The following is a 27028-nucleotide window of genomic DNA, read 5'->3' as shown; positions in this document are numbered from 1 at the left end:
AGTTTACATTTGTTTTTCCATAGTCTACGTGAGCTAATTCTCTAGGTACTAACAGACAATAATTTCTGTGGAAACAGCTGAAGAAAAACTACATAAAGTGTGATACTTCCTTGATCATTTCCAGTTTTCTGCTGACATTTGGAAGAACAAATTTCACTGAAACATGGCAAACCCAGACAATTTAGGAACAAGAGAAACCCTTTCCAAACCTGCCAGCCTCATCCTCACAGATGTTTTTTTTGGTCAAACTGTCCATCCTTCAGAAGCTCAGCTGTCACTCAGAGAAACTGCAAGCATGCATACATCAAAAAATGAATGGAGTGTGACTTTATCGTCATCAGAAGACCTCAAAAAAGCCAAAAAGATGCCCCATGGGACCTTTTCTTTGTAGGCAGAGCCCACGGATGGTGCCTGAAAGTCCATTGTTGCACACCAGACAACTATTCTACAGCAACGGTCCCTCTCAAACGCCTGTCCAGACACAGATTTGGGGTTTAGTGGCTGCACAAACCTGTTAAAATCTTGCCCCCTTTTACTGACCTCAGCTGTAGTGGAAAGCTCTGGAGTCAGTAGCTCTGATGTGACAAACCACTTCCTACACACGACGGCACACTCCGACACAGCGAGCATTAAGTTTGATTTCCTGGATAAAAGCTACTAATACCTGAACAGAGAGCAGTCTTTATTCTCTCTTGCGGAGCCAGCCAGCGAAACGACGATCTGCTGACCAAAAAGCAAAGTCCTTGCTGCGCACGCAGGGTGGTGCTCCCCACCAGTCTAACCAGGCAGTAGACGGCTCCTTGGCTTGGTCGGCACCAGCCCATCACTTCTGAGAAACTTCACCATCCTCAGTGTTGTGGAGAAAAGATGTGAACAAGTCCCATGGAGCTCAAGTGCCTTTTGATGTGGCTCTTGTTTGGATCCGTCAAGGGGAACAAGCCAGGTAAAGTACTATTTCTGCCTTTTAGGGAGGGAAAATGCGATCTGCTTTTTTGTGGTGGCTGCTGGAGGATGTTCGCAACATCCTGACTCCTTTCAGGTAAGGAAAGATGTTAAGAGCTTAAGGAATTTATTATTCTAAGGAAACGAGAGAAATAGGGTTTGTGCCCACAAACCATCAACTGCAGACAACCCAGAGCACTACAGGATATTTTTTGTGTGAGTAATGTATGTATCCTCCAACCCATCATTGGAACAGTGGGCAGATCAAAGCAGCCTTGCGCACCTTAGGTAGCTCTTTGAATTTGTTTTTTTCCATTTTGCATATAACTTTAGGAAATACAAAAATAGACATTGAAATGTCAGTACCTCTGTAGGTAAAATTGATGGCAATGCTATGAGTTAAAAGGTGCCATCCAAGTTTTCTATGGGTACTATTGATACCAAGTATTCTTTCAGCCACGCCTCCCAACTAGTAGTGCCTACAAACTGTGAACGGAGGCAGCTAATTCATTCAGCAGAATTTTACACTTTATAAATTGTGATACTGCTTATATTTGGCTTATTTATTGTGACAAGTGTGTGCACTGAGAAATGGTCTGGTGATTAGCGTATTTGAAATTAAACTGCTTTGTTCAAAGGGGAAAAAAAAAATCTTACGCTCTCACTGCTCCATAAATGTGATATTTCCTTCTGTATCTGATGATGATGTCGAGGTTGAGAGGTATGAGCAGATACAAGCCTAAGTCAAGTTCTCAGATGCAATGGTACTGTTACTGCTGATGGATCACCTCTAGCAGGGCTGCGAATTTTACTAGGGGCAGGGCATCTCAAGGGAAGACTGTGTCGCTTGTAACCGAACTCATTAATGCAGGAAGTACCTTCACAAATATTTAACCCCCAGGTGATTTTATTCTCATTAAAGTATTTTGCCAGTAGACGCTGTACCTTTTCGTTCACGGGGCATTTTCATTGCCAAATGAAGTGCCAGTGCCCACGGCGAGCGTTTAAGTGCTGCGTGCAAGAGCATCAGTGTGAGACATTCAGCCAGAGATATGTAAATAGGATCGGTTCTGGGATGAGTCAGGTCCCCTCTATTACGCTTTCTGTATTACTGTGCCTGGGACACGTTGTGAGATTTCTTGCTGGCAAGTCTCATTTATCAGAAATCTTTCTGGTTTTTGGAAAAAAAATGAGTGGTGTTAGAGCAGTTGCATTTTATGCTATTTGATGTGATTTAATTCTCTGATGAATGAATAAATGCATAGTATTGCATTCTTCACTGTAAGCTCTTGTTTCTTCAGCTTCCTGTATTTATTTTCAATGTCTCTCCCAATGTTTAAACATAATATTTATATATTTTTTTTTAATTTCTCCCTGCAAATAATACGCTAAGGTAGAAATACCACCTTTTACCAATTTAGGGGGTTTTATTGTAGAGATGCCTGAAGTATTGTGGCTGTAAGACCTATTGTTTTTAATTCCTTAGAGGGATCAACAAGGAGATCTGGGGACAGACATAAGCAAAGAAAAGGGAAAGAGGCTAGGTCAAACTGGTCAAAAATCAACTATGTCTCAGAACATACAGTGCTATTCATATTTTTTTGCCATAGTCTTTTCAGCTCATCCCAGCACTGCAAGTTCAGTTTCGTAAATAGATCCTGCCATAGATGTTGTTTGCAAGAGGGATTCTGGCAAAATGCACCATCAGAAATAAATACAATTAGGGGAAAAACAAGATAAAAAGCCTTTGTTTTACAGAACAGTTTCACCAATAGATCTCAAGTGCTTTGAGAGGGCAAAGTCCTCTGATACCTATCTAGGGAAACTAAGGCATGGGATGATCATTCATTTAGTAAAATTTAAACTACACCTTAGTGCTAAAGAAGATATGAGAAATGCTGATTTTCTTGTGAGGAGCATCACATTTATCTCATTTACTCTGCACAGCAGCAGTGCCTAGAAGCTGCAGGCATGGATGAGGCTTGAAGTATGCTAGGTGAGGGTCAAATACAAGATAAAAGCTGGTCTGTGCTCCTACGACCTTTCCATCTTGCTATTCATCTTACAGGAATACATTGAATAGATTTGCAAGTTAAACCTGGAAAGGATTAAAACTCACAAAAGAAAGAATTTCATTCAACTGAATTTCATTCACACAAGATGGGTACCAGATCTCAGTCATTTAAATGAGAGGAATTTCTTTCCCATTATACTTGCATATTAGTGCTCGCTCCCATGGATTTGAAATGCAATGCAGAATAAATTAAAGTTGTCAAACACGTACAAGTGTTTCTTGTAAGGTCACCTAGAGAGCAAATGCCTTTATAAACCTTCCAGCTTCAGTGGCCCTCAGCAGCAAAGTGCCCAATATACAGCTAAAATAAAAAAAATTGCTAAAAAAAATTGTTAAAAAATTGTGATCCTGCTGAGGAAAAGCAGATGTTATGGACAGAGATCCTGCAGTATCTGCTTCTGCCTTCAGATGGAGAAATCTCCCTACATCATCAGAGATGAGATGTTATGTCCTTCCCTTTTATCACAGCAAAAATCCGCTCTTTAGGAACTGCTAGAAAGCCACTACCTTTGACTTTGCTCACTATTGCCTTCAGAGTATTGCAGTTTTGGTCTCCCTGCTTTCTTCCTCGATGTTCAGCTTTGTCTCTCCTGTTTTTCCCGTTGCATTAATTGTATCTTCAAAGCCCAGCTTTTGGATGTTTTCTACGCACAGTTTCCATCTCCTGCTTGGAAGACCCTCGCTCCATCTCCTCCAATGCTTCTCCAAAACTCACATTTCCAAAGTCATTCCATGACTTTCTTGACTTGAATCCCTGTTCCTCAGCCCTGCCAGGGTAGCAGCACTCTGTCATCTGCTGCTTTTTCTTTATGTTCTCCATTTTGAAAGTGGGAGCCCCCAGATAAAGAATGAACAGCCCTCTTCATTTGGAAAAACGTTTCTTGCATTACAAGGTCAGAAAAATCATCAACACTAACAAATAATTTCCATCCTACTCCTGAGAGCTCCAGCGAAAAGCTCAATGACCATGCTAAGGCCACAAGTCAAATGAAATGAGTGCTAAAGCCACATCTGAAATCAGAAGAGTCCCACCAGACCTTTTTTCACTGTTACCCAAGACTGGGACACATGCTTGTCAGTCAGCTCAATTATTTTCAGAGAGGATATTCTCTACTGCCCTTCCAACCCAACAAAAGGCAAGGCTGAGAAAGCTCCAGCCGAAGAAAAGGATCTGAGTTTCTGCTGCTGTTTAAAAAGCCAATTTTCTTTCTCAGTAATGTGTTTTTCCCTTTAGATGAAAATACCGAAGAGGCGGGTGTTACTGAAGTCACAGATTTAAGCAAAAATGTAGCCAAACCGATTCAAAACCCAAATGTCACACACCAAAACAAGGCTTTCACGTATGATATTCTCAAAACCAGACTCTGTGTTCTGCTACCATACCATGTAGCTTTACCACAGAACCAAGAAGGTTATAAACACCCAGAATAAGAAAAACAAATGTTCCCCATTCTCCACTTTGTACATTTTCGATGCAGTGCACTGTGCTTGGCCTAATTTTCCTCCCTCTCCCTGCCTTAGGAAACACTCTCCCTCTTTGTAATGCTCCCTTTTCCAATTCCACATTTGCAGTCCAAGTCCCCAGCCCAGCCTCTCTGCCAGGGCAGGCGTGAGATTCGTCTCATTTAACTTCAGGCATCTGCACCATCTTCTCTACTGAGCTGGACATGTGGACGCCCTTCATAGCCAGGGGAGAGAAAGGAGTGCTTTCAGGGCACAGTTCATCTACCAGATTGCAGATAAGGGTGCAGTGAGTCATGTCCTGTGTGTGTCTTTCTAGTGACTACACAGGGAATTGAAACGTCTGCTTTTTGTCGGGTGGGTGGCACTCAGTCCATGCCTTAGAACAGGAGTGAGTCGGTGATGAAGAGGGATAATTGTGTATGGGAAGAGGGGAGACAGATATTCAGTCAAGAAACATCTGGGTCAGCAGAAGACACATCTGCAGGCTGCTTTCCAGGGAACTCACAGTAAAGCGAGCTTTAAAATGGTATCGATGCGTTAGCTAAACCACACTAATTATTGATATGAACATGTAAGAGCATTCTTCCACCACTGTAGCCAATAAAAAGAGAGAAGCACCTTTAGGCATTGCTTTGGAGAACTTCAGTTAGGTGTCTGCTGTCCTCTAAAGAGGTCTGCCCAGCTCCAGTTCTTACAGAAGGAGCTAAGAAGGCAGGTTCCTGAGGCTAAATTATGCTTAGCATGAGAAAGCTTAGTCCACTTTCAAACCAACTCTAGCCTTGCTGTATATGGAACTTTTTTTTGCATTAGATTCCAGGGCTAGGTCAATGGCAAACAGCCGGTTAGCATGATTAAGCCAAGAGATAAGAGAAGAGCATCTCTTCCAAACCTAATTTTCTATGGTCCTAGAAATACAAAGAGTTAATGGACAGCTCCTGCTGGTTCATATTCCAGTATATTTCCAACAGAAACATCTTCTAGTACAGAAAACTCAGCAGGCATTGAACTGCCCAGTCCTTAGAATAGGACATGCCTCTTCTTCACTGCTAGGAATATTAAAACCCATCTCCTGCCCCATCAGGCCAATCTCTCCTCCATCGCTGTTTGCATTAAAACTTGCGCCTGGTGATTTCATCTGCATTGTGTTTCTGTCATTACTAGTCAGACGACTTTGTAAAATAATCTCTGTGTAGTCTACAGTATAGCTAATCAAAATCTCACAGGCCAATTACCATAAACTTCAGGTCTGCACCCCAGGCCCAGAGCTGGGATCTATTGCCAGCTTACAGATCCACATAGACAATAAATGACATTAATCAGAGGGGAAAGAAGCAGGCAGCGCTGTAGTTAGCTTGTTAACAGACCCTTTGGGAATAAGTTTTGAAGTTACAAAAAGTTCATTACCGTTTCAGTCCAGTTGCTGGTATCAATTCCTTCTCTTCACCCATATCAGTTTCATCTTCAAGAACATGCTTTATTTAGAGAGCACATAGTTTCAGGCAGCATATGAACCCCCAGGGCTGAATTAGCTTTTCAGGCACATCTGGATAAATGTCTTCATTTTGGCATGGTTTGATTTCTTGGTATCTCAGGGGAGAGGTTCTCTTCATCTGTGAACTAGGCAGGTGTGTGAAGTACCTGGTTTCTTCCACCACTTCTACCCAGATCTTCAGGATAGCTGGTTTGCTACTGATCCCGTCTTACCACCTTTGTATTTAGGGGAAAATTGTCCTATTTTTGCACCTTGCCTTTTTAACTTGACATAACAAAAATGTCAGTGCTGGTGACACACAGCCACATGACAGAGGAAATTCTAAGTTTAGGTTATCGTGGCATGACTCACTGTCTGTGTTTATCTAATACTAAAAATACCTGTTATCAATTTTCCCTATTCACTTCTTCTGCACAAAAGGTGTTGTTCCGATGCCTTGTCTAACACTGCTCTGCCAACTCAGGCATGGAAGAGAAATAGGCAGGAGAGCTTCATAAATCCTAATACCGTCAGCACATCTACTATGAGCAGTTTTGCATTGGGTCAGTAACGTATTTGAATGGGAAGCCTCAGGGAAGAAAGCCAAGCACTGAAAGAACTGACGGTGATTTAGCTAGTGGGTTTCTTTCCCCTGAGCCTACACCATGATGCTAGATGCTGAGGGCAGCCAAAAGCTAGATGCTGAGGTTAGCCAAAGACAGTTAAGCTTTACTTAGCACATGGCAATGAACTTGCAAAAGACAGGGCACGGCAGGGTATTCTGCCTGGCACCAGCCTCCAGTAACTCCTGTGTGATATCTGACAGCTCCCACATGCCCCAAGACACCTCAAGTGGCAACAGGCACCGTTGCTTAAGCAGGAATAGCAGGAATCCCACCTATCTTTTGGCTCAGATAACAAGGCTTGCAGGTCTCAGAAAACTTACCAAACTTAATTTTGGGAGCACACCAGAAGATGCAATAACTACTTTTTAATTTTTATGTTTCATGGATGTCTATCATCTGAATTCACTAGTCTCCTAATTCCAAGGGCACGTCTCCATCCACTATATGATAATAGTTGAAACCAGTTCCAAAATTTCCAGAAATGCTGTAGGCACCAAAAATCCACTAATATGGGGAGAAATGCAGATTCCCAGCTGCCTTAGGAGAGCTACGTGTTCTAGCAATTCTGCAACCGATAGCAGTGCTAAATGCCATGAACGCAATTACACCACCCTCTTCAATACCCACCACCCATTTCAATACATCATGTTAGTACCTCTAAGTGCAAAGAAATCAAGTCATAGGGCACTTTTGGGGTGTAGGAGATGAGAATGGTAGGTGGGGGCTGATGAAGCTTGTGAATGAAGGAAAGGGAGGGCGGAGGACATTGGGATTGAAAGAGAAGGAAATAGGGACACGCAGCACCTTGTCATGGGGATGGAGAATTGGAGGATGTGGGGAGGGAAAACAAGGAGGCAAACAAAACCCCAAGAGATTTGAAGGTGATGTCAGGGCAGTCTTTTAAACCAATACTAGCAGGAGTGTAGCCCTGGAGCAGCTGTGGAGGGATGCAGAACCCAGAGGGAAGCTGGGCTGTGCAAAACTGGGCCACCAGAGGCTATGAGGCAGGTTACGCCTAGGTGTGCTGGCCTTTTGTAAGATTTATATTTTCATATCACACCAACTCAAACGAATCGACAGACTAATTCCCAACCAGGTGTGAAACGGCAAAAAAAGCAAAGTTAATCTCCCCTAAAAACCTAAAAAGTCAGAAATCTAGTCAAGGATTAAATGTATACTGCCATTCTCTAGTTTCCTGGCTTCTTCTTATCCCTTGGCTCTTTTATCACCCACACAGAGGAATGTTGATTTTTTTAGAGGCAAACCATGCAGTTTCCTCGGGCACAAAGATTGAATGAAGTTTTAGGGATGATTCACTCCAGAGGTCATTCCGTGTAGGCAATATGATCCAGACATCGCCAGGTCTGCTTCCTCTCTGCACAGTCTTCCCACACCATCCCGAGAGGTCCAGTGCCCTGAAACACCTCTGCACACCTGTATGCCACCATCTATGGCCTCTGCAGCTTTGGAGGATACTTATTCTTCCCTGATGGGAGTTTGAATACAGCAATTAGCTTGGACCTGTGATGCTGCTAAATGTCAAAACACTGGGAGCTCTTCTGGGCCAAACTATAGCTTCCGTTCTCAAATAGACTTCACTGAGTGTGTAGTCGTTATAATGAGTTATTATCACATCTACCGCCACAATGCCTGGAGTCCTGGCTGATAGCTAGGACTCACTTGTGTAAGTGTGGTACAAATAGCTGACCAACACAGAAAGTTTAGGATCCAAATGTAAGGCAAGCAAGTACAGAAGTAATACTGATCAGCATGTTGGGTGCCTACCTGTTCTTGAAAGATGAGTAAAAGACTACTTAAAGAAAAGCACCTCTGAAGATATATAAGATATTTAAAGACAGTGAAGAGGAATAATGGCAACTTGAAATGTCCATATTCATGCAAGGCTTCTCCCAGTGTGAGGACTGGTACAACAATAAACCCCAAAGCTGATGACTTTGATAGCAAACACGTTGATGAGTTGGTCTAGCATGGGAAAAGAAGCCAATGTTTTGAAAGAATATGGTTGATAAGGAGAAAGTTCTTGAAAATGGGAGTGAAATATTTGATGTGATAGTGAAGCAGCTAGAAGTCAACAGATGGAGGCAAACAGAAGGTCACAATGAAACCTAGGAAATTCATCTTTCCAAGTGCTTTCTGGATCAGAGATAGGAATGTGGTTGTAAAGGCCAAAGAAGTAGATACTGCAGTGGTTTAGATGTGAGAAGAGAAGAATTTGAGTGATGTGGATGAAATGAAAAGGTTGGATTCTAGAAGTGTTGTATGAGATGCAGCTGCAACACGGATGTGTTGATCCAAGAGCACCAGCCTGATGGGTATTGCTCACCATCACCCATGTGCACCATTTCTGCACAATCCTTATCTCATGCGTCCAAGTTCAGAAGAACCTTAACTTCATTTGATCATCAATTAAAACAAAAGTTGCCCTTTATGATGAGTAGGCTAAATGTTGTGGGTTTTCTGAAGAAGAGACTAAAGAGTTGTAGGTTTGAGTGCCTCGTGCTGAGATTCAGATCTGCAGTCTGCTTCAAAGAGGCTTTTGAAGTCTTGAGGGAAACATGCTTTTAGCTTTCAGGGAAAGTGAGAGTACATGATCTCAACTTGCTGCTAATCTGATAACTCTTTAATTTTAATCACCCTGACAGTCTGTGGTAAACCATGTGGTTAACTATTTCGGGCACAGTCACTTCTCTCGAAGCCACAGTCTGATGTAGTTTACAAGGCGAATCCTTTGATTACACAAAGGTACAAGGGGATTAAAATATCCCTTACGCAGTTTAGCTGTTAAGCCGCTCACAATACTTTTCATTGTTGCCTTCTTCAAACTTTGTGACTTTTACTCAGTGGCAAGATAATGGAAAGTAAAAAGGGCAGAAAATATCAAAGCAAGAAAATGATGGGTGGCTCTGAAAGAAAAGGGCATCATGGGACTGGGTCTGGGAGTCACTGACTGGGTTGCTGTAGGCAAGGCATGGCTTCGTTTCAAGGAGAAGGCACTTTGGGAGTCAAGGGCAGATGCCAAACGATGAACAACTATCAGGGATTCAAGGCTCTTTCACAGTCATTCTTGCTGGTTGCTAAGGCTGCATTAATTATGGCTGCAGAAAATGTGAAGACATGATGATGAAGGAATTTAACTCGTAATAGCTGTTACTATTATGCATAAGTATAAAGGGCCACAGATCATGCACCCAACGATCCCAAATGCCAGCCCTGATGCAACCAGCCTGTTTTATCTTTGAATTTCTCAGCCTTTAGGCCTTAAATAATCATTAAGTAGCGCCTTTATCAACTTCTGGGTCTCCAGCTCAGCTTCAGTGGGCTTTTCAAGTGCACTGAAACGATCTAACTTAATTCCTTCCAACTGATTGAGAAGTATATTTAGATGTGATTTGCTGATGACACAGCACTTCATGTCCTTGTTTTGGGACAAGTTATATTTAGGTTTGCAAACTTATTTCACAGTAAGCTGCTTTTTGGTGTACTCAGACAGAACTGAGACTCTACTCCCCTTTCTGATGTTTGCAACTTTTAATGGCTTAGTTTTGCTTATTATGTCTCATTCCATAGAGTGAGGGCTGCACACTCTGGTGCAGGCAGCAGCTCTACAATATGATTGCATACAGCTTCATTAGGAAAATGCTGGTAGTGTTTCATGTTGCCCATCTGCTGGGCGCAGAAAGAAAGGGCTCAACAGCCTGCTTCAGGCAGGAGGGGCAGGAGCAGGCAGATAGGCCTGGTGCCTCCTACCACCACTCCCAGCTGCTGCAGAACATCTTGCTCCAGCATCCTTTCTCTTCTAGAAGACAGACAAGGGAGTCGCATCAGCCCCTCCTAACTAAAAAAGTGTAGACAAATACAGGCTTCATGTCACTTGGAAGAGACACTCACAAGGGATTTTTCTGCACCCTGAACAAACCTGTACTTAAAAAATCAATGGCAACAACTAACTCCAACGTGAAGAAGGCTTTGGATGGCGGGATTGTTCTAAAATTAAAATGAAAAATGTTCACTTAAAATAACTAATAGTTTTGCCAGACACTCAGAGCCTCTCCTTGGCTTAGAGACAATCAAAGAAACAAAGCTTTGCTACCCTCATGTTCCCTTCATGACATCCAGTTTCATCCCTCAGCTGTGATATTAGCCCTGTGGCTGGGAGCAGAATTAGACTTACTTCACTGAGCTCTGGGCATGATCTGGTATTGATAAGACAGAAAGATGTGGGAAGTCCACAGTGAATAAGGTAGATGCACAGGCTGTCCTGATTCTCAGGCTTTCTGTTTGCAGAAAAATGCCCAACTCTTCCAAGGACCAAATTTGCTGATATTACTGCTGAAACATATCCACTGGGGACCAAACTGTATTATGAATGTGACAGTGGCTACATGAGAAGAAGTGGACAGTACTCGGGAATTTGGTGTCAGACTATACAGCATGTTGCTTCTTGGGTCTACAAGGAATTTGAATGCATTGGTAAGTGATTATTGTCCTTTTACTACCCTTGTAGAGGTGTTTTTCCAATGACTTAGTCAGTATAAGACACATCTGGGCATTGCTCTAACAAATTATCTTTTGTGCTTATCTTTGCAAATTGGAACTTGCAACAATTCTATCCTGCCTCTAAAAGTTTGGGTGCTCTGACTTTGCTCTGCTATTCATCCTGCTGTAATTCAGCAAATATAACTTCTCCCACAGATGAGAAAATTTTGTTGTCAACGGCTCCCACGATGGAGTTAGATTTTACACAGAAGCCAGAAAGAAAAACAGAGAGCCCTGCACCCCAGAGGCAAGAAAACCTTTCAGAGTTTGACCAGAAAGGTAGGTAAGAGCCCATTCATTACTGTGATGCTTCTTCCACTGATTTCCATGGAAGCAGTGTAAGAATGATAAGTAATTTTTAATTATTTTGACAGACAGAGAGAAAGAAACAATTGCTATAATACCTAGGCTGAACAAGTGATATGGTGTAAGTGAATGAGTATTTTATATCCTAACAAAGAATTAGGAAGGTTTGTTATATCCTGCTTGTCTACTTTTTGCAAGAACACAAATCATGTTGTTTCAAGAACATAAGCAGTAGATAAAATCTATCTGTTTTAACCATGTGCTGCCTTGTGATTCCACAGATTTTTGTGGTCCTCCCAAGACTATTCCACATGCCTCTTTAAGGCTGAACAACCAGTATTACGTGGGGCAAGTATTACATTTCAAATGCCAGAGTGGATACGATAAGCAAGCCCCCACCTCTGGCACCAGCACGTGCAAGAAGGTGAATGGCAAAATCATCTGGACCCGTCTTGACGTGCGATGCACCAATGACAGCGACGGGTGGCCGCCACAGACTATTAAGCCAGGTAAGATGGTTGCTTTGGCATCGCATTGGTGTCATGACCTGTTCATGTAGGGTCCAGAACCCCCCAACTCAGCACATGAGTCCTAGGGAACAACCTGCTTGGGGTTCAGGATGGAGAGATCAGTGACCTCAGGGCTCTGACACTGATGGAGATGTCGTCTCTGACTGATGGAGACATCTCTGGGGAGGACGTAGCTGCGTCCTACTTTGTCTTGGGTGTTCTTTCATACTAACTGCAAAATTGCAGGAATTTGTGAGCAGATAGAGCCACTCTGTCATATACTGGGAAGAAAATAGTAGAATAAGCTTTTCTCTTTTTCCTGCCTCCCAGAAGCTATAGGTCATCTATTGTCACTTCACAGTAAGGTACTCCAAAAGGTATATCTAAGCATCCCTCATGATTGCTCAGGGTTTTAGGATCCAGAGTTTAGCTAGTCCATAGCTAAACCTGAGTGATGTGGCTCGGTTCTTAATTTAACACCTAGGATGCTGTTTTGAACAAAGAGACAGCAAAAAGCCCACCAATATTGCACCATAGCCCTTATGGACCCAGATTCAGCAGGACATGCACCACTGCAGTCTGGCAGCTGGAGTTTCACTGCTCAGGGAACAAGCAGGGCTCTCAAGTGAGGCTGCGGAACGTCTACCTCTTGCTTTTATGCCCTTAGATGGGTTAATGCAAGAAAAAAGACCTTAATGGCCTCTACCCCACACAAATTACCCACCTTTTCTGATGGTATCTCTCCTAACTCTACAATGCGTAAGTTCAAGATGCAGAGAGAAAACAGAGCCCCTTTCCCAAGTACCTGTGATATCACTGAGGGTCTTGGGCCCTCTCTGGGTGGCAGGCAGAGCTTATTGTAGGTGGAAGGAGCCAGATGTCCACCACATCTACTGTCCTCAGGCTTTCATTATCTTCCCAACCTCCCCTGAGGTAGGGGAGTGCTGTGGGCTGAATCTTACAGGCAGCCAATGCAAGGTCAACATGAGAGGACTTTTCCTACCAACTGAAAGTGGAAAAATCTGATTTTCACCAGTACTTGGGCCTTTTAGAGGAAATTAATCTTGCAGAACTGTAGGCATCTACTGCATAGATGCCTACATCTGAGTTGGACTGCCTTTATAACTGACAGATGGGCATAGGTGTTGACGGTGCTGTGTTAGCTGCCGTATTTCACGTCTATTTTAGCATGGATGAATTGCACCCTATAAAAACTTGTTTCTCCCCAGTGACTATAGCAGATCCCAGATGACTATCATCTCAGAGGCCACATCTACATAACAGTAGGTGAGATGAATGCCAGCCCTTGTGACCCATACCAGGACATATGGTGGATCAGGATGGTTTGGGCAGGCCTTTTGCATGCAGATGACCTCTCAGGTGACACTTGGCCATCGTTGCCTCTCCTTGCTGCTCTGACTGCAAGAATGAATCACCTTACTCACTGGACACACTCTTTCAGCATTAACCCAGGACTTTCTCCCCTTCTTCACAGATCCGTCTGTTTCCCTGTGGTGCCCAGTTCAGTGTGTTCCAGGTACAGCAGTCACAATTTGTTGTTTGGTCTTCCCTCCTCCTTCACGACAGTCATTTTTTTTCCATTGATAATTTCACTGGTACTATCAGGATGAAGGAACTTCTTGCTATGATGGAAATAATCCATCAACATACCAGTGCTAGAAAATGATACAACCTATTGAATAGTCAGAGATTACAAATATTTGAAATTTTAAAGTTAGGATTATGAAAAACATGAGACTGGATGATGAAATAGGCCATCTTGGCCTTTAATTCAACAGAATAATAATTCCAGTTTCCTGCAAAAGTACACTCAAACCTGACCAAGGTCAGGTCTTTGTAATTAGTGCACCAAATATTTATTCCCCCCAAATGTTGCCTTTCTCTTTGTTATGATGTGATGCCTTTTATGGGGCTGGATAAGGAATATCCTCCCCTTTCTCAGTTCTCCCCCCAGCATTCAGCACAAGGAGATTTATCAATAGACCACTCTTACAGGACCTCCTGTTAAAAATCTGTCCATATCTCATACCGGCTCAAGTTCAGAGCTTCATTTTCAGGATAAGGGAGAAATTAAATTAATTTCTTGCACCAGGGAAGTTTTGGCTTACATTTCTGGGGAAAAAGAGGTCCTGTTTGAAGCCATGTTTCCAAATCCTAGCTTGGCACCTTGAGAGTCAACCTTCCCAATTTCATATGAGAGAAAGATCTTAGCTGGATCCCATTCCCTGGAAGATACAGTTCATTTCATGCCCACCATTAACAGATATCAGATCAGCACATATGTTGATATCCAGGCTGGAAACATCTATTGATGGCCAAGAAACAAACATGGCAATTATTAAGTCTTCTGTGCAGAGGGAGAGCTGTCAGACTCTACCCTTGTCACTGCTTCGGTGTTGGAACGAGCTGGCTCTTTGCCTGACTCTATCCTCATCACTGCTTTGATGCTCTTCACCAGAAGAGCGAATCGATAAAAAAATCAAGAATTTCTCTCTCTTCATAGGTTCGACTCATCCACCCTTTTCCTCATCTGTGATACTGCCAGTGACAGGTATGCCATTTTGTTAATTGGACTCAGACTTCACTCCATCCCCCAGAGCAGTTACTTTGCCTTTCAATTTGCTGTTCTACCGAAGAGATCCATATCTGTTATAAAAGCTAATAAATACACTGCAAGACACATCTATGTCCTTGTATTGGGTGAGAAGTCAGTAAGAAAAGTGTAAATAGAGACTCTTTAAGCACTTAAGATTTTTATAAGGAAGTTTTCAAAGACTCATAAGGGATGTAAAAGAAAATAGATCTACCAAAAGTCTAGTTTTTAAATGAAGCAATTTTCAGATTCTTTCTCTGAGACTTTCTGTGAATTCAGTGAATAACTTCAACTGGAGAAAAACAGGAAAAAATGTAAATATTTAAATGATGTGTTTCTTTCACATTTTCCAAGGAGTAAAAAAAGATGGGCAAATAAAATATTTCCTCACAGCTAAACTGATGCATTTCGATCAGTCTAGAAGAGGTTTTTCTTCCCCCCCTTCCCTATCTTCCATTTAGCCATTAGCTGCGAAAATAGAAATTGTCTCTTACTGTGCATACATTCAAGACTTTGTACAAGGGCTCTTGATTCCAGCTGGAGTCTGCTGACAACTGTGGTGCACATTATAATAAGGAGGAATAATGGAGTGAGATAAAGGAAGGGAAAGAGGATTGTTGCAAACTGTGCCAGAGACCGCAGCATCAGTAGTCCCTGGTTATTTGGCTACAGTCAATCTCTAGTTGCCCAGGTCCCCTCTGGCTGGGTCCTGTTTGCCCCAGGGAGGAAAGCCATGGGGCAACATGGAAGAGCTCTTGCCTCTGGGCATAGGGGCAACATGAGACCCTATCCCAGGTCTTGCCTGTTTCTCCCAGTTGGAGTAACTGCAATAATTAAGATAACACCAGGTGCTAACCGTGTTGATTTTTCTGTTTTAACAGCTATCTTTTTTGTTCTGCTTATCATTCCTGCTGTCTTTGTGTGACTCACCAAGCAGAGACTACGGTAAGTGGGACGGAAGCAGGAAAATGTGAAATCTAAAAAAAAAATATCCCTAGCAGTGGAAGATCAGCCATCTCACTATTGCACTGCTTAGACTTCTGAATACCTTCTTTGGAATTAAATAAATGACCCCGGATTTTGGGTTGTTTGGTTCAGCTATTAAATACTGGCATAAGAAAAGAAGGAATCAGAGCTTTTGAAATCAAAAAGCATGCTTGCTTTGTCCCAGTCATTGTGGAACTGAGAATGGCAGTTCAAATAACGAGTGGAAAATTAATCCTGTGGGGAAATTAGGGTTAATTATGCAAATATGTTGGTTTCAGATAGATTACGCAATCAGTCTTTTTCTCTCTGGTTAACCTGTGGGAAGTCTGGTGGAGCATACGCCACCACAACCACGTAATTCTTCTTCCTTCACCCTCCTGATTTCTCAGTCACATCATGACACCTTTGTACTTCAAACTTATTTTAGTCTGGCCTCCTCACTGTTTCTATTACTACACTGAGATGCACCAAGGCTCCTCCTGTTCACAGGCTCCCCAGCCTACTTAATCCAATTTGACATTTGGGAGTTCTTCTTTTCTCGTCTCTCTTTGCTAATCCTCATCCCCATTTCTCTTCATGCTCCTTACTAAGTTCTGATGGGCTCTGCTTCTCGGCTAAATGGGGATTTTTCTCGAAAAGGAGGAGGGGAGGACCTTGTGAAACCACACCAGCAGTATTGTTTTGCTAGTTCACGATAGGATAAAGCCATAGAAAGTATGGACAATGCATTGAAATATGTTTTAGTGAAGATGGTCAGCCATGGTGCAGATTGCCTTTGCGGGATTTCTGAGAATATGATAGGTGAAAAATTGTCAAGAATGATCGACATTTCACTGGCTCTGTGGTGGAACAAATGATGAGATAGCTGATACCAGATGAAATAGTAACTGAGACCCTAAGTGGTGTCTTCTGCAAAAAGTACTGTGTGGTTTCTCGTAGTAAATATAGAAGCCATGGAAAACCTGCCTTTTCCCAGCTGTAGTAAAGTCTTTTTCCTCCTGTAGAGAAAACTTCTCAGGGAATTGTGGCATTCAGATCCAAACTCGCGAAATCGATGACCTGCCACAGAAGAAACCAGATTGTACCAGCGACTCCAAGACCAGCAGTGGCAAATGAGGGGGAAGCCTGAACGCTCAAATCCAACGTGTGAAGGAGGCAGAAAATATTACAGCTTAATTCTTCTGGGGACACAGCGACTTTGCACCTACAGAGTATGGGTGGAGGGATTGTACCCCATCACTGACAGACAGGGAAAGAGCCCTGCCTGAAACTGCCTCCCCAAAACACTTCTCCTCCTCCCACCATATAGCAGATGTATTGCTAATATAACTGCAGCCTCTCCCGAGCGACCGGGCGTACATATGGACCACTCACCCAAGCACGTTTGACGATGGCACCGTCACCACAGCCCACACGCCTCCTTCCCCACAAAGAGAGATGCTGGACAGCTGATGTCCGCCCATCCCTTCCCTACCCAGACAGGTCAAACGCAGTCACATTTTTCTCCTCCTTACACTGCTCCTCTTGGAAAAGGACATCAAACACATTTACCCTCTGCACGTAAGCTGAAAATCTTAGTCCCTCATGGTTCAGTATACACATGCACTTGTCATCGCCCTCCTCTTCCCAATTATTTTGGACCAGCCCCTTCCACAAAAGTTACTACGTTATTCCTCCAGCTCAGAAAGGGATGCTGCAGATTGTGGCAGCTGATTAATTTGACAGCTCCTTTCGTAGCTGCAGAGCACCAAAGAACCCAGCGCAAAGGCATTTGAGGACAGACTCAAGCATCCACAATACTTGACACATATTATTGGGAATTTGTGAAGTCTGGGTAGTCTTCTGCCTCTCTTTAGCCACGTTCAGCCTGGCAGGATGGGGTTCATCTGACAAAATGCAAGCATCTATGCCTGAGGCAGACAATGGGGAGGAATAAGTCCCTTTAGAGGGCAGTTCACCTCACCCTATTGCCTATATATATATGTGTGTATGTGCATATTTATTTATTTATGCCACATATACACACACAGAGATGTGCATATAAATATATATATATATATATATATATATATATACAGGCCAAATGACTCATGGTCTGAAGGCACCTGTTTCTCTGCATTGACTCTAAACGATGCCCAGATTGACCAGATTAGCTATAGATGCTTACATAGCATATGGCAAAAGCAAAATGGGATGAATCCCTTCCTTGTAATTCAGGAGGCATGAGATCTTAGTGTAGTTTTCTATTTTGTGATAGAGTGTATGTGTTATTGTTTTACTGGTTTGTATTTCTGTCGAGTTATTCTCACTCCATAGCCTTGATATTTATACTTCCTGTGGCTTTTTTAATTCCTGTTGGAATAGGACTTATTTGTACTACGTATCTTTATAAAGATGGATATGTAATGGTCTATTACATGCTGTTATTATGTCTGGGAGCAAACAACAATCTGTATTCACGCAATAGATGATAGGTTTTCACACCTGTCAGCTGCTCTGAAGGCTGCAAGCAGTGGTACTAAGCTTTTCTGCTTCATTCGGTCGATACATATTACTTATTGCTAACATACCTCCGTTAACTGCTGCAGTTAGGCTGGCATGGTTTGTCCTGCTCAGGGCATTTCACTGGAAAAGGCTAATATTTCATCTACTCCTAGCATGCACATTTTTATGCAGATAACAAGAGCAGAATCATATGTCTCCCACTGCTCCAGTGGTTTTTCCTCCTTTCCCTAGCCAGCTTGGCTCAGGGGCTCTCTCTCCACATTTTGTCTTCGTTTCTTGGAAATTAAAGGAGACACACTGCTAGTAAGGGACCTGTAAGCAGTAGTGGGTTACAGACTGGACAACTATTATGGGGTTTAATTCTTCTAGCTATTAATACTATAGAGAGGCTGAACCCAGCTCACCTCCAGCATGGGAGCTGTATATGTTCTTTATCAGGAAGCTGTAACTCTCAGCTGAGCTGTACTTTACCTCTCGGTAGGGCTTGTTGGCCCTCGGGGGAAATGTTTGTGTCTGAGGCTTGAGCCTTCAATACAACAAGCAGAGAGCAAGTAGAAATCAGTAGGACCCATCGCTGGAAGAGGCTGTGGCCAAAGGGGCACCGGCACTGTTGTGCTTTCTCTATGGCCACTCTCACTTGTTTTACATGAGATCTGGTGGTTGGTGTTTTTATTTTGTAGACTTTGATTTCCTCAGCATGAAACAACTAATAAACTATAACAATAAATTGTTCTGGATGTTTGACAGGCAGCTTGTTCTTCTTGCTATTGATCTCAACTTTGAAAAATACATGATTTATTTTCCGTTACCCTCTCATTTTAGCAAAAGGTATGACAAATTCAGGAACGTGTCACAGGAAGGTTTATTCTGAAGACCTGTGCTAAAGCTCACATGTGTACTGTCACAGCTAACCTTTAAAATGCAGGAGGAAACTAAAAATATTTGGGCAGGAGGATCTCTGGCAATGATGTCTCCAAAACAGATAACAGAAGCAATTAATAGATTTTTACAATCTAAGGGCAGTGCAGCTCCCTTAACCCTAACCCATCCCAAGGGGTGGAAATACACATACTCTTATACCATGGCTGGGAACCCAAGTGTGAGGAAATGTGTTTTTCCAGAAGTCTGCAGTGTAAGAATCATCCTGCACATTGCAATGTGTCATCATATGTGCCTTCATACGGGCATCTCTATGATGTGAGCTGGTCCCATCACAGTGGAGATAAGAGGAGTCTAGAGACACTCAGCTATCGAATGCAGGTGTCCACCCAGGTTTAATGGTTTTCCAGATCCCATGGACCATATCAACCATTGACTCCATTGACTCTACTGGGAGCTCAGACAGCAGCTCATACGGAAACACCTACAGATTGATCTGGTTGCCTAAAGATAGGTATCTGCCATGATCTGAGACACCCAGGGGTGTTGGAGACATCTACATAGGGCTGGAAGCTACAACACAGGACCTATGGGAGGCCTGTCCTCCTCTGCACTGGTAGCTGGGAGCCAAGCAGCATGATTTGTTTGTGCCCAGCCTGCAGAATTACCCCCGCGTGTAAACACCTACTATAAGACTTCCCAATAAGTGAGCCGGATCCCAGCCCTAGAAGTCATGAATACTTGCAGAATCTGTCACTCACCTTTGTAAATGCATCGCTGAAGAAACCTGATAGAAACATTTCCTGCCACACTAACAAAAAAAAATGTCTTAAGTTTAAATGTAAGCATGTTTTTTTGGTTGCAATGACAAATAAAAAACAATAATAGGTGGGGATGTTATGCACAAGTACTGTTCAGTGGCCAAAAATGGCCTGTGTCTTAGACAATTTAGACAGTAGATATAAGGCAAGGTTGAGAAGGAGTGCAAGGAGGCAGCAAAACAGTACAGATCTGCCTCTCAGTCACAGACTTAACACTCCAGCTACTTAGATATTTTCTAGATTTAATTTTTCTGTAGGAATAACAGCATGGCAGGGCAAGTATGTGCTCACCTGGGGAGTAAAAAGGCATGTGAGCAAAGACTTCAGGACTCCAGCAAGCACCAGCTCCACCAGTCATTTCCAGGTGTCTAATTATTTTCTCCTCCAGTTTTTCTGCAGAAGAAATTTGGGGAAGATATTCCCTAACTAGATTTAATTTTGAAAGCTGTGGCATACATACCCACACCAAATATGACCCTTTCTGTCAAGACACTCCAGAGGTGTCATCCCAACCGGGGGGAGGTCCATGTGGGAGGAGGGTGCAGTCCACGGCTGCCGGGCAAAGTGCTGCCGCGTAAATGGTTTGGGGCTTTTTTTCAAGAAACGAAACTGGTCCTTCTTCCCTGCCAACAACCTCCACTTTCCTCCGTCTTCCTAACACAGCCCTTTCAACCACCCGACGTACCACCAGGACCCAGCTGTGCAACCCTCCAGAAGCCCAGCAGGGATGAGGGCTCCCAGATGAATGCTCGGAGCCCAGCGACCTTTGGAGAGGCTCCCGGGGAGATGTCACCGTAGGTGTCCCCCAGAAAACCTCCCACCTCCACGGGGAAGCTGGTGGCGGCTCGGCTGCAAGCTGACGAGAAAGTTGATTTCGCTCTGCAGGTCTGGGGTGGGAGGTGGGTATCAGAAACACCCTGCTTCAGCGTTTCCAGACCAAAATTCTCAGAATTTCCATTTCAAGGGGAATTTGGAAACTCTTGGGGTTTTGTTCTGATTCAGACTGAAACCACATTTTGAAGTGACAAAATTTCCTGTGCATGAGGAGCCCTGTTTTCCAGCTCGCTCTGCTCAAAACCAAAGGTTTCTCTCTCCTCCAACTTTTAGTGTTTTCATGCTGCTCAAACTCCCTCAATCCTCGGTAAAGTTCTGATTTAGGGCAGTGTAAGAGGAAAACAATAAAACTGAAGGTTTTTATACTCTCCTTTTTAGCCTTAAGTCACAGTGCACAGTAAAATGAAAATAATTCTATCTTTGTTTTATGGATTGGAAATGGGGGCACTGAGGTGACTTTGTAAACCAGTCTCAGTCCCGGTCCTGTGCTCTGAACATTCAACATAAGATCGCAAAGCCCCAGGAGTAGATTGCTATTTACCATTTACGCATGTAGCAATTTGTTAAAACAAGTCTTCATTTACTGAATGAAGAAAATGTGAGCAGGTTACTCAGAAAGATATTAGATTCAGGTAACACAACTGGCGAAGGAGATGCGGTTGTGTAATTTGTCAGAAACAGAGTGCAAATTTACGTTATAAGTACTTTACAGAAGCCAAGGTGATACTTAGAAAGCAAACATTAGTTCATAGCAGGAGACCTGGCATCTTGGATCTGAAAATATTAATCTCACTGATATCATTATGGCATGTGGAAAAAAAAAGTATTCCCAGCAAATATCCTGGGAATTACGTAAAATCGTACAGACACAGCACAAAGCCTTTCAGTGTGAACTCAGCACATGCAGTGTTAACTCAGCACGTGTTTTTCCTCTTCCCCCTCTTCCCCAGTTTAAAATCTTATTAATTCCCCCACATCAGATCTGAGATCTCTGTTTTTCTTCCTGCTGAAGCTTTCCTCCAAGCCCAGTTTATGGCTGGTCTGGCAGAAGTTTTTCCTTTTCCTCATCTACTCATTTACTACCTCTATGCAAATATGTTCAATGACCCAGTTGTTCTGATGGTGCCATTCCCCTTTTACAAGCTCTCAACAGACTCTTCTGCTATCTCAAGCCTCTAGTTCATATACTCAGGGCCCTTCTGTTTATCTCACGCTGCATTTTGCTCTAGGAGTTGCTGACTATGATTTTAACCCTTTGATTCAAGAAAGATAAGACAGAAGATGCTGTAGAGATGCAAAGATCCATGATTCATTGTTCCTCCATTTAACTGGCCAACAATAATATTTCACATATTTGGATGAAGAATGAAGAGGGGGAATTGTTTTGCAAGTCTCCAGGCTTTCCAGATTATTTGGTGACCTTGCAACAACAATGCGTAACATGTGAAAATAGAGATGTTGCTTGCTTTTCAATAAACTGAACATTCCTCTCTTCTACTAGCTCCCGGCAAGAAAAAGCAGTTAGGTCAATGGAAATTTTTTTTTTTTTTTCCTTTTTGTAGATCTACATTTAACTGAAGGCAGGAAATTCCCAGTGGGACCTCCTGTGAGACTCAGGAAGGACCCTCATGGCTTTGAGCTTCATTTCCCAGGAAAAAAGCCTGTCCCTGCAGGGTGAGATTAAGAGATGGGCACCCCCCTGGGCAACCAGCTAGGAGATCAGCTTGGTCGTACCACAAACAGCACGTGTTCCACTCAGAACCACGCACAGTACATCTGTTGCCTACACAAAAGAGATGACAGGGAGATCAAACAGCCTCTGCCTGCCTGACCCAGCAGATGGACGTGGCATCTCCTTCGTCCAGGAGATGGCAAAGCCCCAGCAAGGTACTCCCAGCCTGCCTTCCCCATGTGGCAGCCCGAGACGCACCTGGAGAGCTTTACAAACAAGCATATTGTATTTACTCTTGCAAAATGTTATAGCTGCTCAAAATCCGGATGCACCGAAGGAGTTTTGCCCAGCTGCTTTCTCAAGCAGAGGCTAAATGATGCCACTCTCTTGATTTTCTTGTTTCCTTCTTTTCTGGGACAGGATGTGACAACATGTTCAGTCCGAGGAGTTTGAACCATTGGTGTTTTTGGAAAAGGACTAAGCAAACTGCACGATCCAGCCCTTTGCAGTGAAGTGAGCTTAGACAGCGGCAGGGCATTCTGCAAGCCGCGCGCCCATTCAAACGACCCCAGCGGGCAACGCAATGAGCAATAGGGCTAACGAGGTTGAGCTCCCAGCATCACCTCACAGCTCCTGGGCAAAATAATTTTTCCTTTGTGTCTAAAATACCAGCAACCCACTAGTGCCCACGGCTCACCCCAAAAATGGACAGACACAGAGCAAACTGCAAAATTACCTTCCCATCTCAGTGCAGCTGTATCTTCCCAGCGGACAGAGGAGCTTCCCATCCCACCGGGGGCACACACATGATGCATGGACCGGCTCTGGGCTCACCAAATTCCCCGTTCATAGCCTGGGTCAGCAGCAACCAGAGAAAAATCACAGATGAAAGCTGCCTAAGAGGATGCTCCTGGAGCTGGGGACCACGGGGCTGGGGCAGCCCTCTGCTCAGCTCCAAGCCGGGGTGCTGTGTGAGGCACCTTTGGCATCTGCTGGAAGGCAGCCCCCAAGCTGATTCATTTAATTTTTTTTGGCTTCCTATGTATTTTACATGCGTGCTGTGGAAGGGAGAGCATTTCTGGGTACTGCCAGGGGAAAAGGTCCTGGGGAGAGCCCGGGGAGCTGGTGGAGGGGTGACTCACAGGGGTGGTTGAGGAGCAGGGGATTCCAGCAGAGCCTGGAAAGCGGGGGCGGTGGGGCACGGGATGGGCAGTGGTGAGGATGAGTGTGGTTTCAAGACCCAGCAGGCATGAGGAGGTGGGTGAGCGAGTCAGAGGGAAGACCCATGAGCAACACCAGAGGTGTCTGCAGAGCTCAACCTGCAACAGCACTGATGGTTTCACCCCATCGGTGGTCTGTGTCAGCGTTTGGACCAAGGAGCAAAAATCTGGTGGGGCAGGTGACCTGGGACTGCAGGGGCTACCCAGCAAAAGGGGGGTGTGAGTGATGTTCCTACCTCGTCCTCCTACAAAGCAAAATATTCTCCTACCTCACTGAGCAACACAGCTGGCACAAGCAGCTATTGCCACTCTCACCACGGCAGCTGGAGATGACAGGAGCAGAAGTCTGCGGTGGGAGCTGGTTGCCTATGCTCAGGTGTCCAGAGACACTGGAGATGCCCTTGGGGAACTGGCCTGGCCTCTGGCTGCTGGCCCAGATGGGTGCGGGTGTCCCCCAGGATCCTACAGCAGATCAGCCAGCCCCACTGGATGTCTTGCAGACGTCAGGGCATCTCAAGTGGCCCGGGATGCCTCTGCTTACGCAGCTGAGGCACACCTGGATCTCTGCTGGCTGCAGTCAGAGCTCAGACACTCAGCACGCACGGAGAAACCTGCATAGAGGTGTCCGACTCTGCACCTGAGCCCCTCCCCGTGTTTCTGTGCAGCCTCCAAAGAGGTTTGTCCTGCATGAGCGATGAGACCCAGTAGGCTGACGAACAGCTCCCGAGCTGAGAAGTTCAGGCTCAAGCCGGTATCTCTGTAAGTGAGACAGTTCGTATGAGCTGTTTGCACCATGATCCGCTTTGTTCATGCACACTCATAGGAAAAGTAACTGGAGTCTGACGGTGACGCTTTTGTAGGTGTTATGGCATCTTCAGATTGGATTTGGACAGCCTACCTCCTGCAAGGATGCTGTAGGTACTAAGACGTTACTAGTAATGGAAATTTCAGTGGGAAGCAACTTCTGGTTTATATATAAGGTGACCCTATGATCCAGCACTGAAGAAAATAATTTCTATTGTAAACTACTCAGGAACTAAATTATATAGCATATATTGATCTTTTATAGCCATTGAATGCATTTCATAAAATCAGTTATACATAAATATGCAGAAAAGGTTCAGAAGCAGAGAATGAAATTATCCAACCAGTGTATCACAGAAATGGTCAAAGCTTGCTGTATATCTGATCTCTGAGCCTGGTTGTCTGATACCTCAGCTCCTGCTCTCAGGGTGCAGGTGCCAAAAGCAAGCAAACAAAAACCTGCTAGCAAATTTACATAAACACAGACTCTGCGTAAGCACAGGGTTAGGGAGCTTAGTGATTAGATGTAGGTTATTTGCTTCCTTCTCCTTGTTTTATTTATTTACAGACCTCAAGAGAGCTGGGATGTTCTTCCTATGCTTAGTTGTATTTCTTCTTTCCACCTTCCTCTCTCCCTTTATCCTTTGCTGTTGTCATTGGCTCTGTTGGTCAGAATGTATTTGTAGGCTAAGCCTTACAGACTCTCAGCAATCCTTGGGCTCTTTGCTTTCCTTGTCCCAGGATGAATCACAGAATCACTGAGTCGTTGAGGTTGGGAGGGACCTCTGAAGATCCTCTAGTCCAGACCCCTGCTCAAGCAGAGTCAGCTAGATCAGGTTGTCCAGTTGGGTTTTGAGTATCTCCAGCAATGGAGACTCCACAACCTCTCTGGGCAACCTGAGCCACCCTCGTCCCACACCCTTCCTAAGGAGGAGAGGGACAAGGCAGCAGCACTCTATCAGTGACACCTAATGAGGAGAGGAAGGAACTACGATCTCTATGTGGGCATGGAGCAAAAGGCAAAAAAAGGCAAAGCCCTTCTAGTCTCAGTGAGAAGCTCTTTTTTCCTTGCCCAGGGGCTGTAACCCAGCCTGCCTGTCCTTAAGACTTCTTCCTAAGAGCTCCCTCCAAGGGTGGGCAGGGAAGGAAACCAGCTGGAGGCTCTGCTGATCTCTTTCTCCCTTTTATAGGAGGAGGAGGCGCTCTGAGAGACAGAGCTGGAAAACCACTAGAGAAGGAAGCAGGATGGGTGCTGCAGAGGACATAAGGTGAAAGGTCCCGAGCCTTTTACACCCGGGATGTGAAGTGGGGCTTATTCCCGGGGACAGTATCTGTGAAACAGAGAAACCTGGTCCCTCCCATAGAGCTGGGTCAGCACGTCCTCCAGCTCCCCCAGAGTGAGGAGCTGGACCTCGTTCTTGTCGTTCTCAGCAATGACCGCCCAAGCCTTCCTGTGGTTGGTGTCCACCTCGCAGCAGGCACTCGACCAGATGTGGCTGGGTTTATTAACCCTCCCCTTGGCAATATAGTTGTTCCCAGGCACGGCACCCACGACCACGTAGGTAGTGTTACAGCCCTGGGTCCTCCTGGTCATCGTTTGCTGCTCGTAGTTGTTCCAGGCACCGCCGTTGAGTTTCTCATTCTGGGGCACTATGTTGGTGAGGGTGAAGGTAGCCGTCCTGCTGCTGGAGTCAGGGTGATGGCTGCTGGGGTTCAAATGGCCGCGGTTCAAACCTGTCAGGTTCTTATAGTCTTTGAGGATAGCCTGGCTCTCGCTGAGTTGCTCTAAGCTGACGCTGAAATAATTTAAGAGGGTCCGCTCTCTTTCCATAGTTTTGGGATAAGTTGGACTCATCAGCTTGATAGGTAAAGAGGAAAAGGTGTTAGTATTGGGGATGGGAGTAATGGAGCAGGTTTCTCTGAAGCAGAAGTCTCTGAGTGCTGAGCACCTATTTTTTGTCATCTCAGTGTATGAAAATGCATGAATCAGAAAGAAATCATAAAGCTGCCCCTCCCTGATGAACACGAGAGATGGGGGGAAAAAAAAAAAAAAAAAGCTCAGAATTTGACTGCCCTCAACTTGACTTGTGACCTTTGAAATCCAGCCTGCAGCCTGCAGCGGGAGTGTGGGTAGATGCATGAGACAATGAGCATTTTCCACTCCCAGGTTTGAAAGGTGACTTTGCCAAGACATCTTCCCTGCCGTATCTGGTTCCCTTCCCTCCCTTCTCCACATCTGCCCAGGGCTCTCCCCAGTTCTTCCCACTCCCATTAATCACATCCAACCTTTATCACCTCCATCTAATCACGCTGTCATCAGCCCTGGCCTTTGCTCCCTTCAGCCCCATTTCCACCAGAGTTCTCTCAGTCTCCGTGGAAGGTTTTCATGCCTTTTTTAATCCAATCTGTCAACACCCTGGTGTTTTACAAGCTTAGGCAAAACAAGCACACAGACATCCTCTTTGAAGGTTAGGTGTCTTAGGGAGTCCTTGAAGGCGGACAGGATAGGAAGAGGATGAGTAGAAGAGCCGTGGAGCCCACAGGACTCCCTGGAGGAGATGGGAAGGACTCAGCCCCTTCTCCTCTTCTCCTGCTTTGCCCCTCACTTGGGAAGAAGTATGTGTGGTTGCTGCAGGTGTATCACACTCCTGAAACACCGGTGTTTGCCTTCTCTAATCCCATACACAGGGAGATGTGTTGGGAAACCAGTCCTAGAGGTGAGGTTTCCCTGGGAGGGCTATAG

At 44.4% G+C, this 27028-nt stretch overlaps 2 protein-coding genes across 3 annotated transcripts in view; one reads left to right on the top strand and one right to left on the bottom strand.

The window, feature by feature from the left end:
- The first annotated feature begins 686 nt into the window (after positions 1-686).
- Positions 687-20641, top strand: LOC115342260 (interleukin-2 receptor subunit alpha-like). Its single transcript, XM_030016313.2, has 8 exons — positions 687-943; positions 10883-11068; positions 11291-11413; positions 11722-11949; positions 13445-13486; positions 14474-14521; positions 15501-15508; positions 20419-20641. The coding sequence occupies exons 1-8, from the start codon at positions 883-885 to the stop codon at positions 20551-20553; spliced, it is 831 nt and encodes a 276-aa protein (XP_029872173.1). The 5' UTR covers positions 687-882; the 3' UTR covers positions 20554-20641.
- Positions 20642-24527: 3886 nt separating this feature from the next.
- The window catches only part of LOC115341263 (endonuclease domain-containing 1 protein-like), a 176581-nt gene continuing 174080 nt past the window's right edge, over positions 24528-27028 (bottom strand). For both annotated transcript variants that reach the window (XM_030016231.2, XM_041123769.1), the window contains exon 3: positions 24528-26143. In XM_030016231.2, coding sequence (XP_029872091.1) covers positions 25598-26143 — 546 coding nt within the window. In that variant the 3' untranslated portion in view covers positions 24528-25597. The remainder of the gene's footprint in view (positions 26144-27028) is intronic.

The sequence above is a fragment of the Aquila chrysaetos genome, chromosome 5 (assembly GCF_900496995.4).
Source record: "Aquila chrysaetos chrysaetos chromosome 5, bAquChr1.4, whole genome shotgun sequence".
Taxonomy (NCBI): domain Eukaryota; kingdom Metazoa; phylum Chordata; class Aves; order Accipitriformes; family Accipitridae; genus Aquila; species Aquila chrysaetos.
This window is presented reverse-complemented; position numbering and strand designations above follow the sequence as displayed.

What these genes read in the sequence shown, in the direction of transcription:
- LOC115342260 (XM_030016313.2), top strand. Translation starts at nt 883, where the DNA reads ATGGAGCTCAAGTGCCTTTTGATGTGGCTCTTGTTTGGATCCGTCAAG. An exon ending in CGTCAAGGGGAACAAGCCAG is followed by an intron (nt 944 to 10,882) that starts GTAAAGTACTAT and finishes TTCTGTTTGCAG; the next exon opens with AAAAATGCCCAACTCTTCCA. An exon ending in TTCAGAGTTTGACCAGAAAG is followed by an intron (nt 11,414 to 11,721) that starts GTAGGTAAGAGC and finishes GTGATTCCACAG; the next exon opens with ATTTTTGTGGTCCTCCCAAG.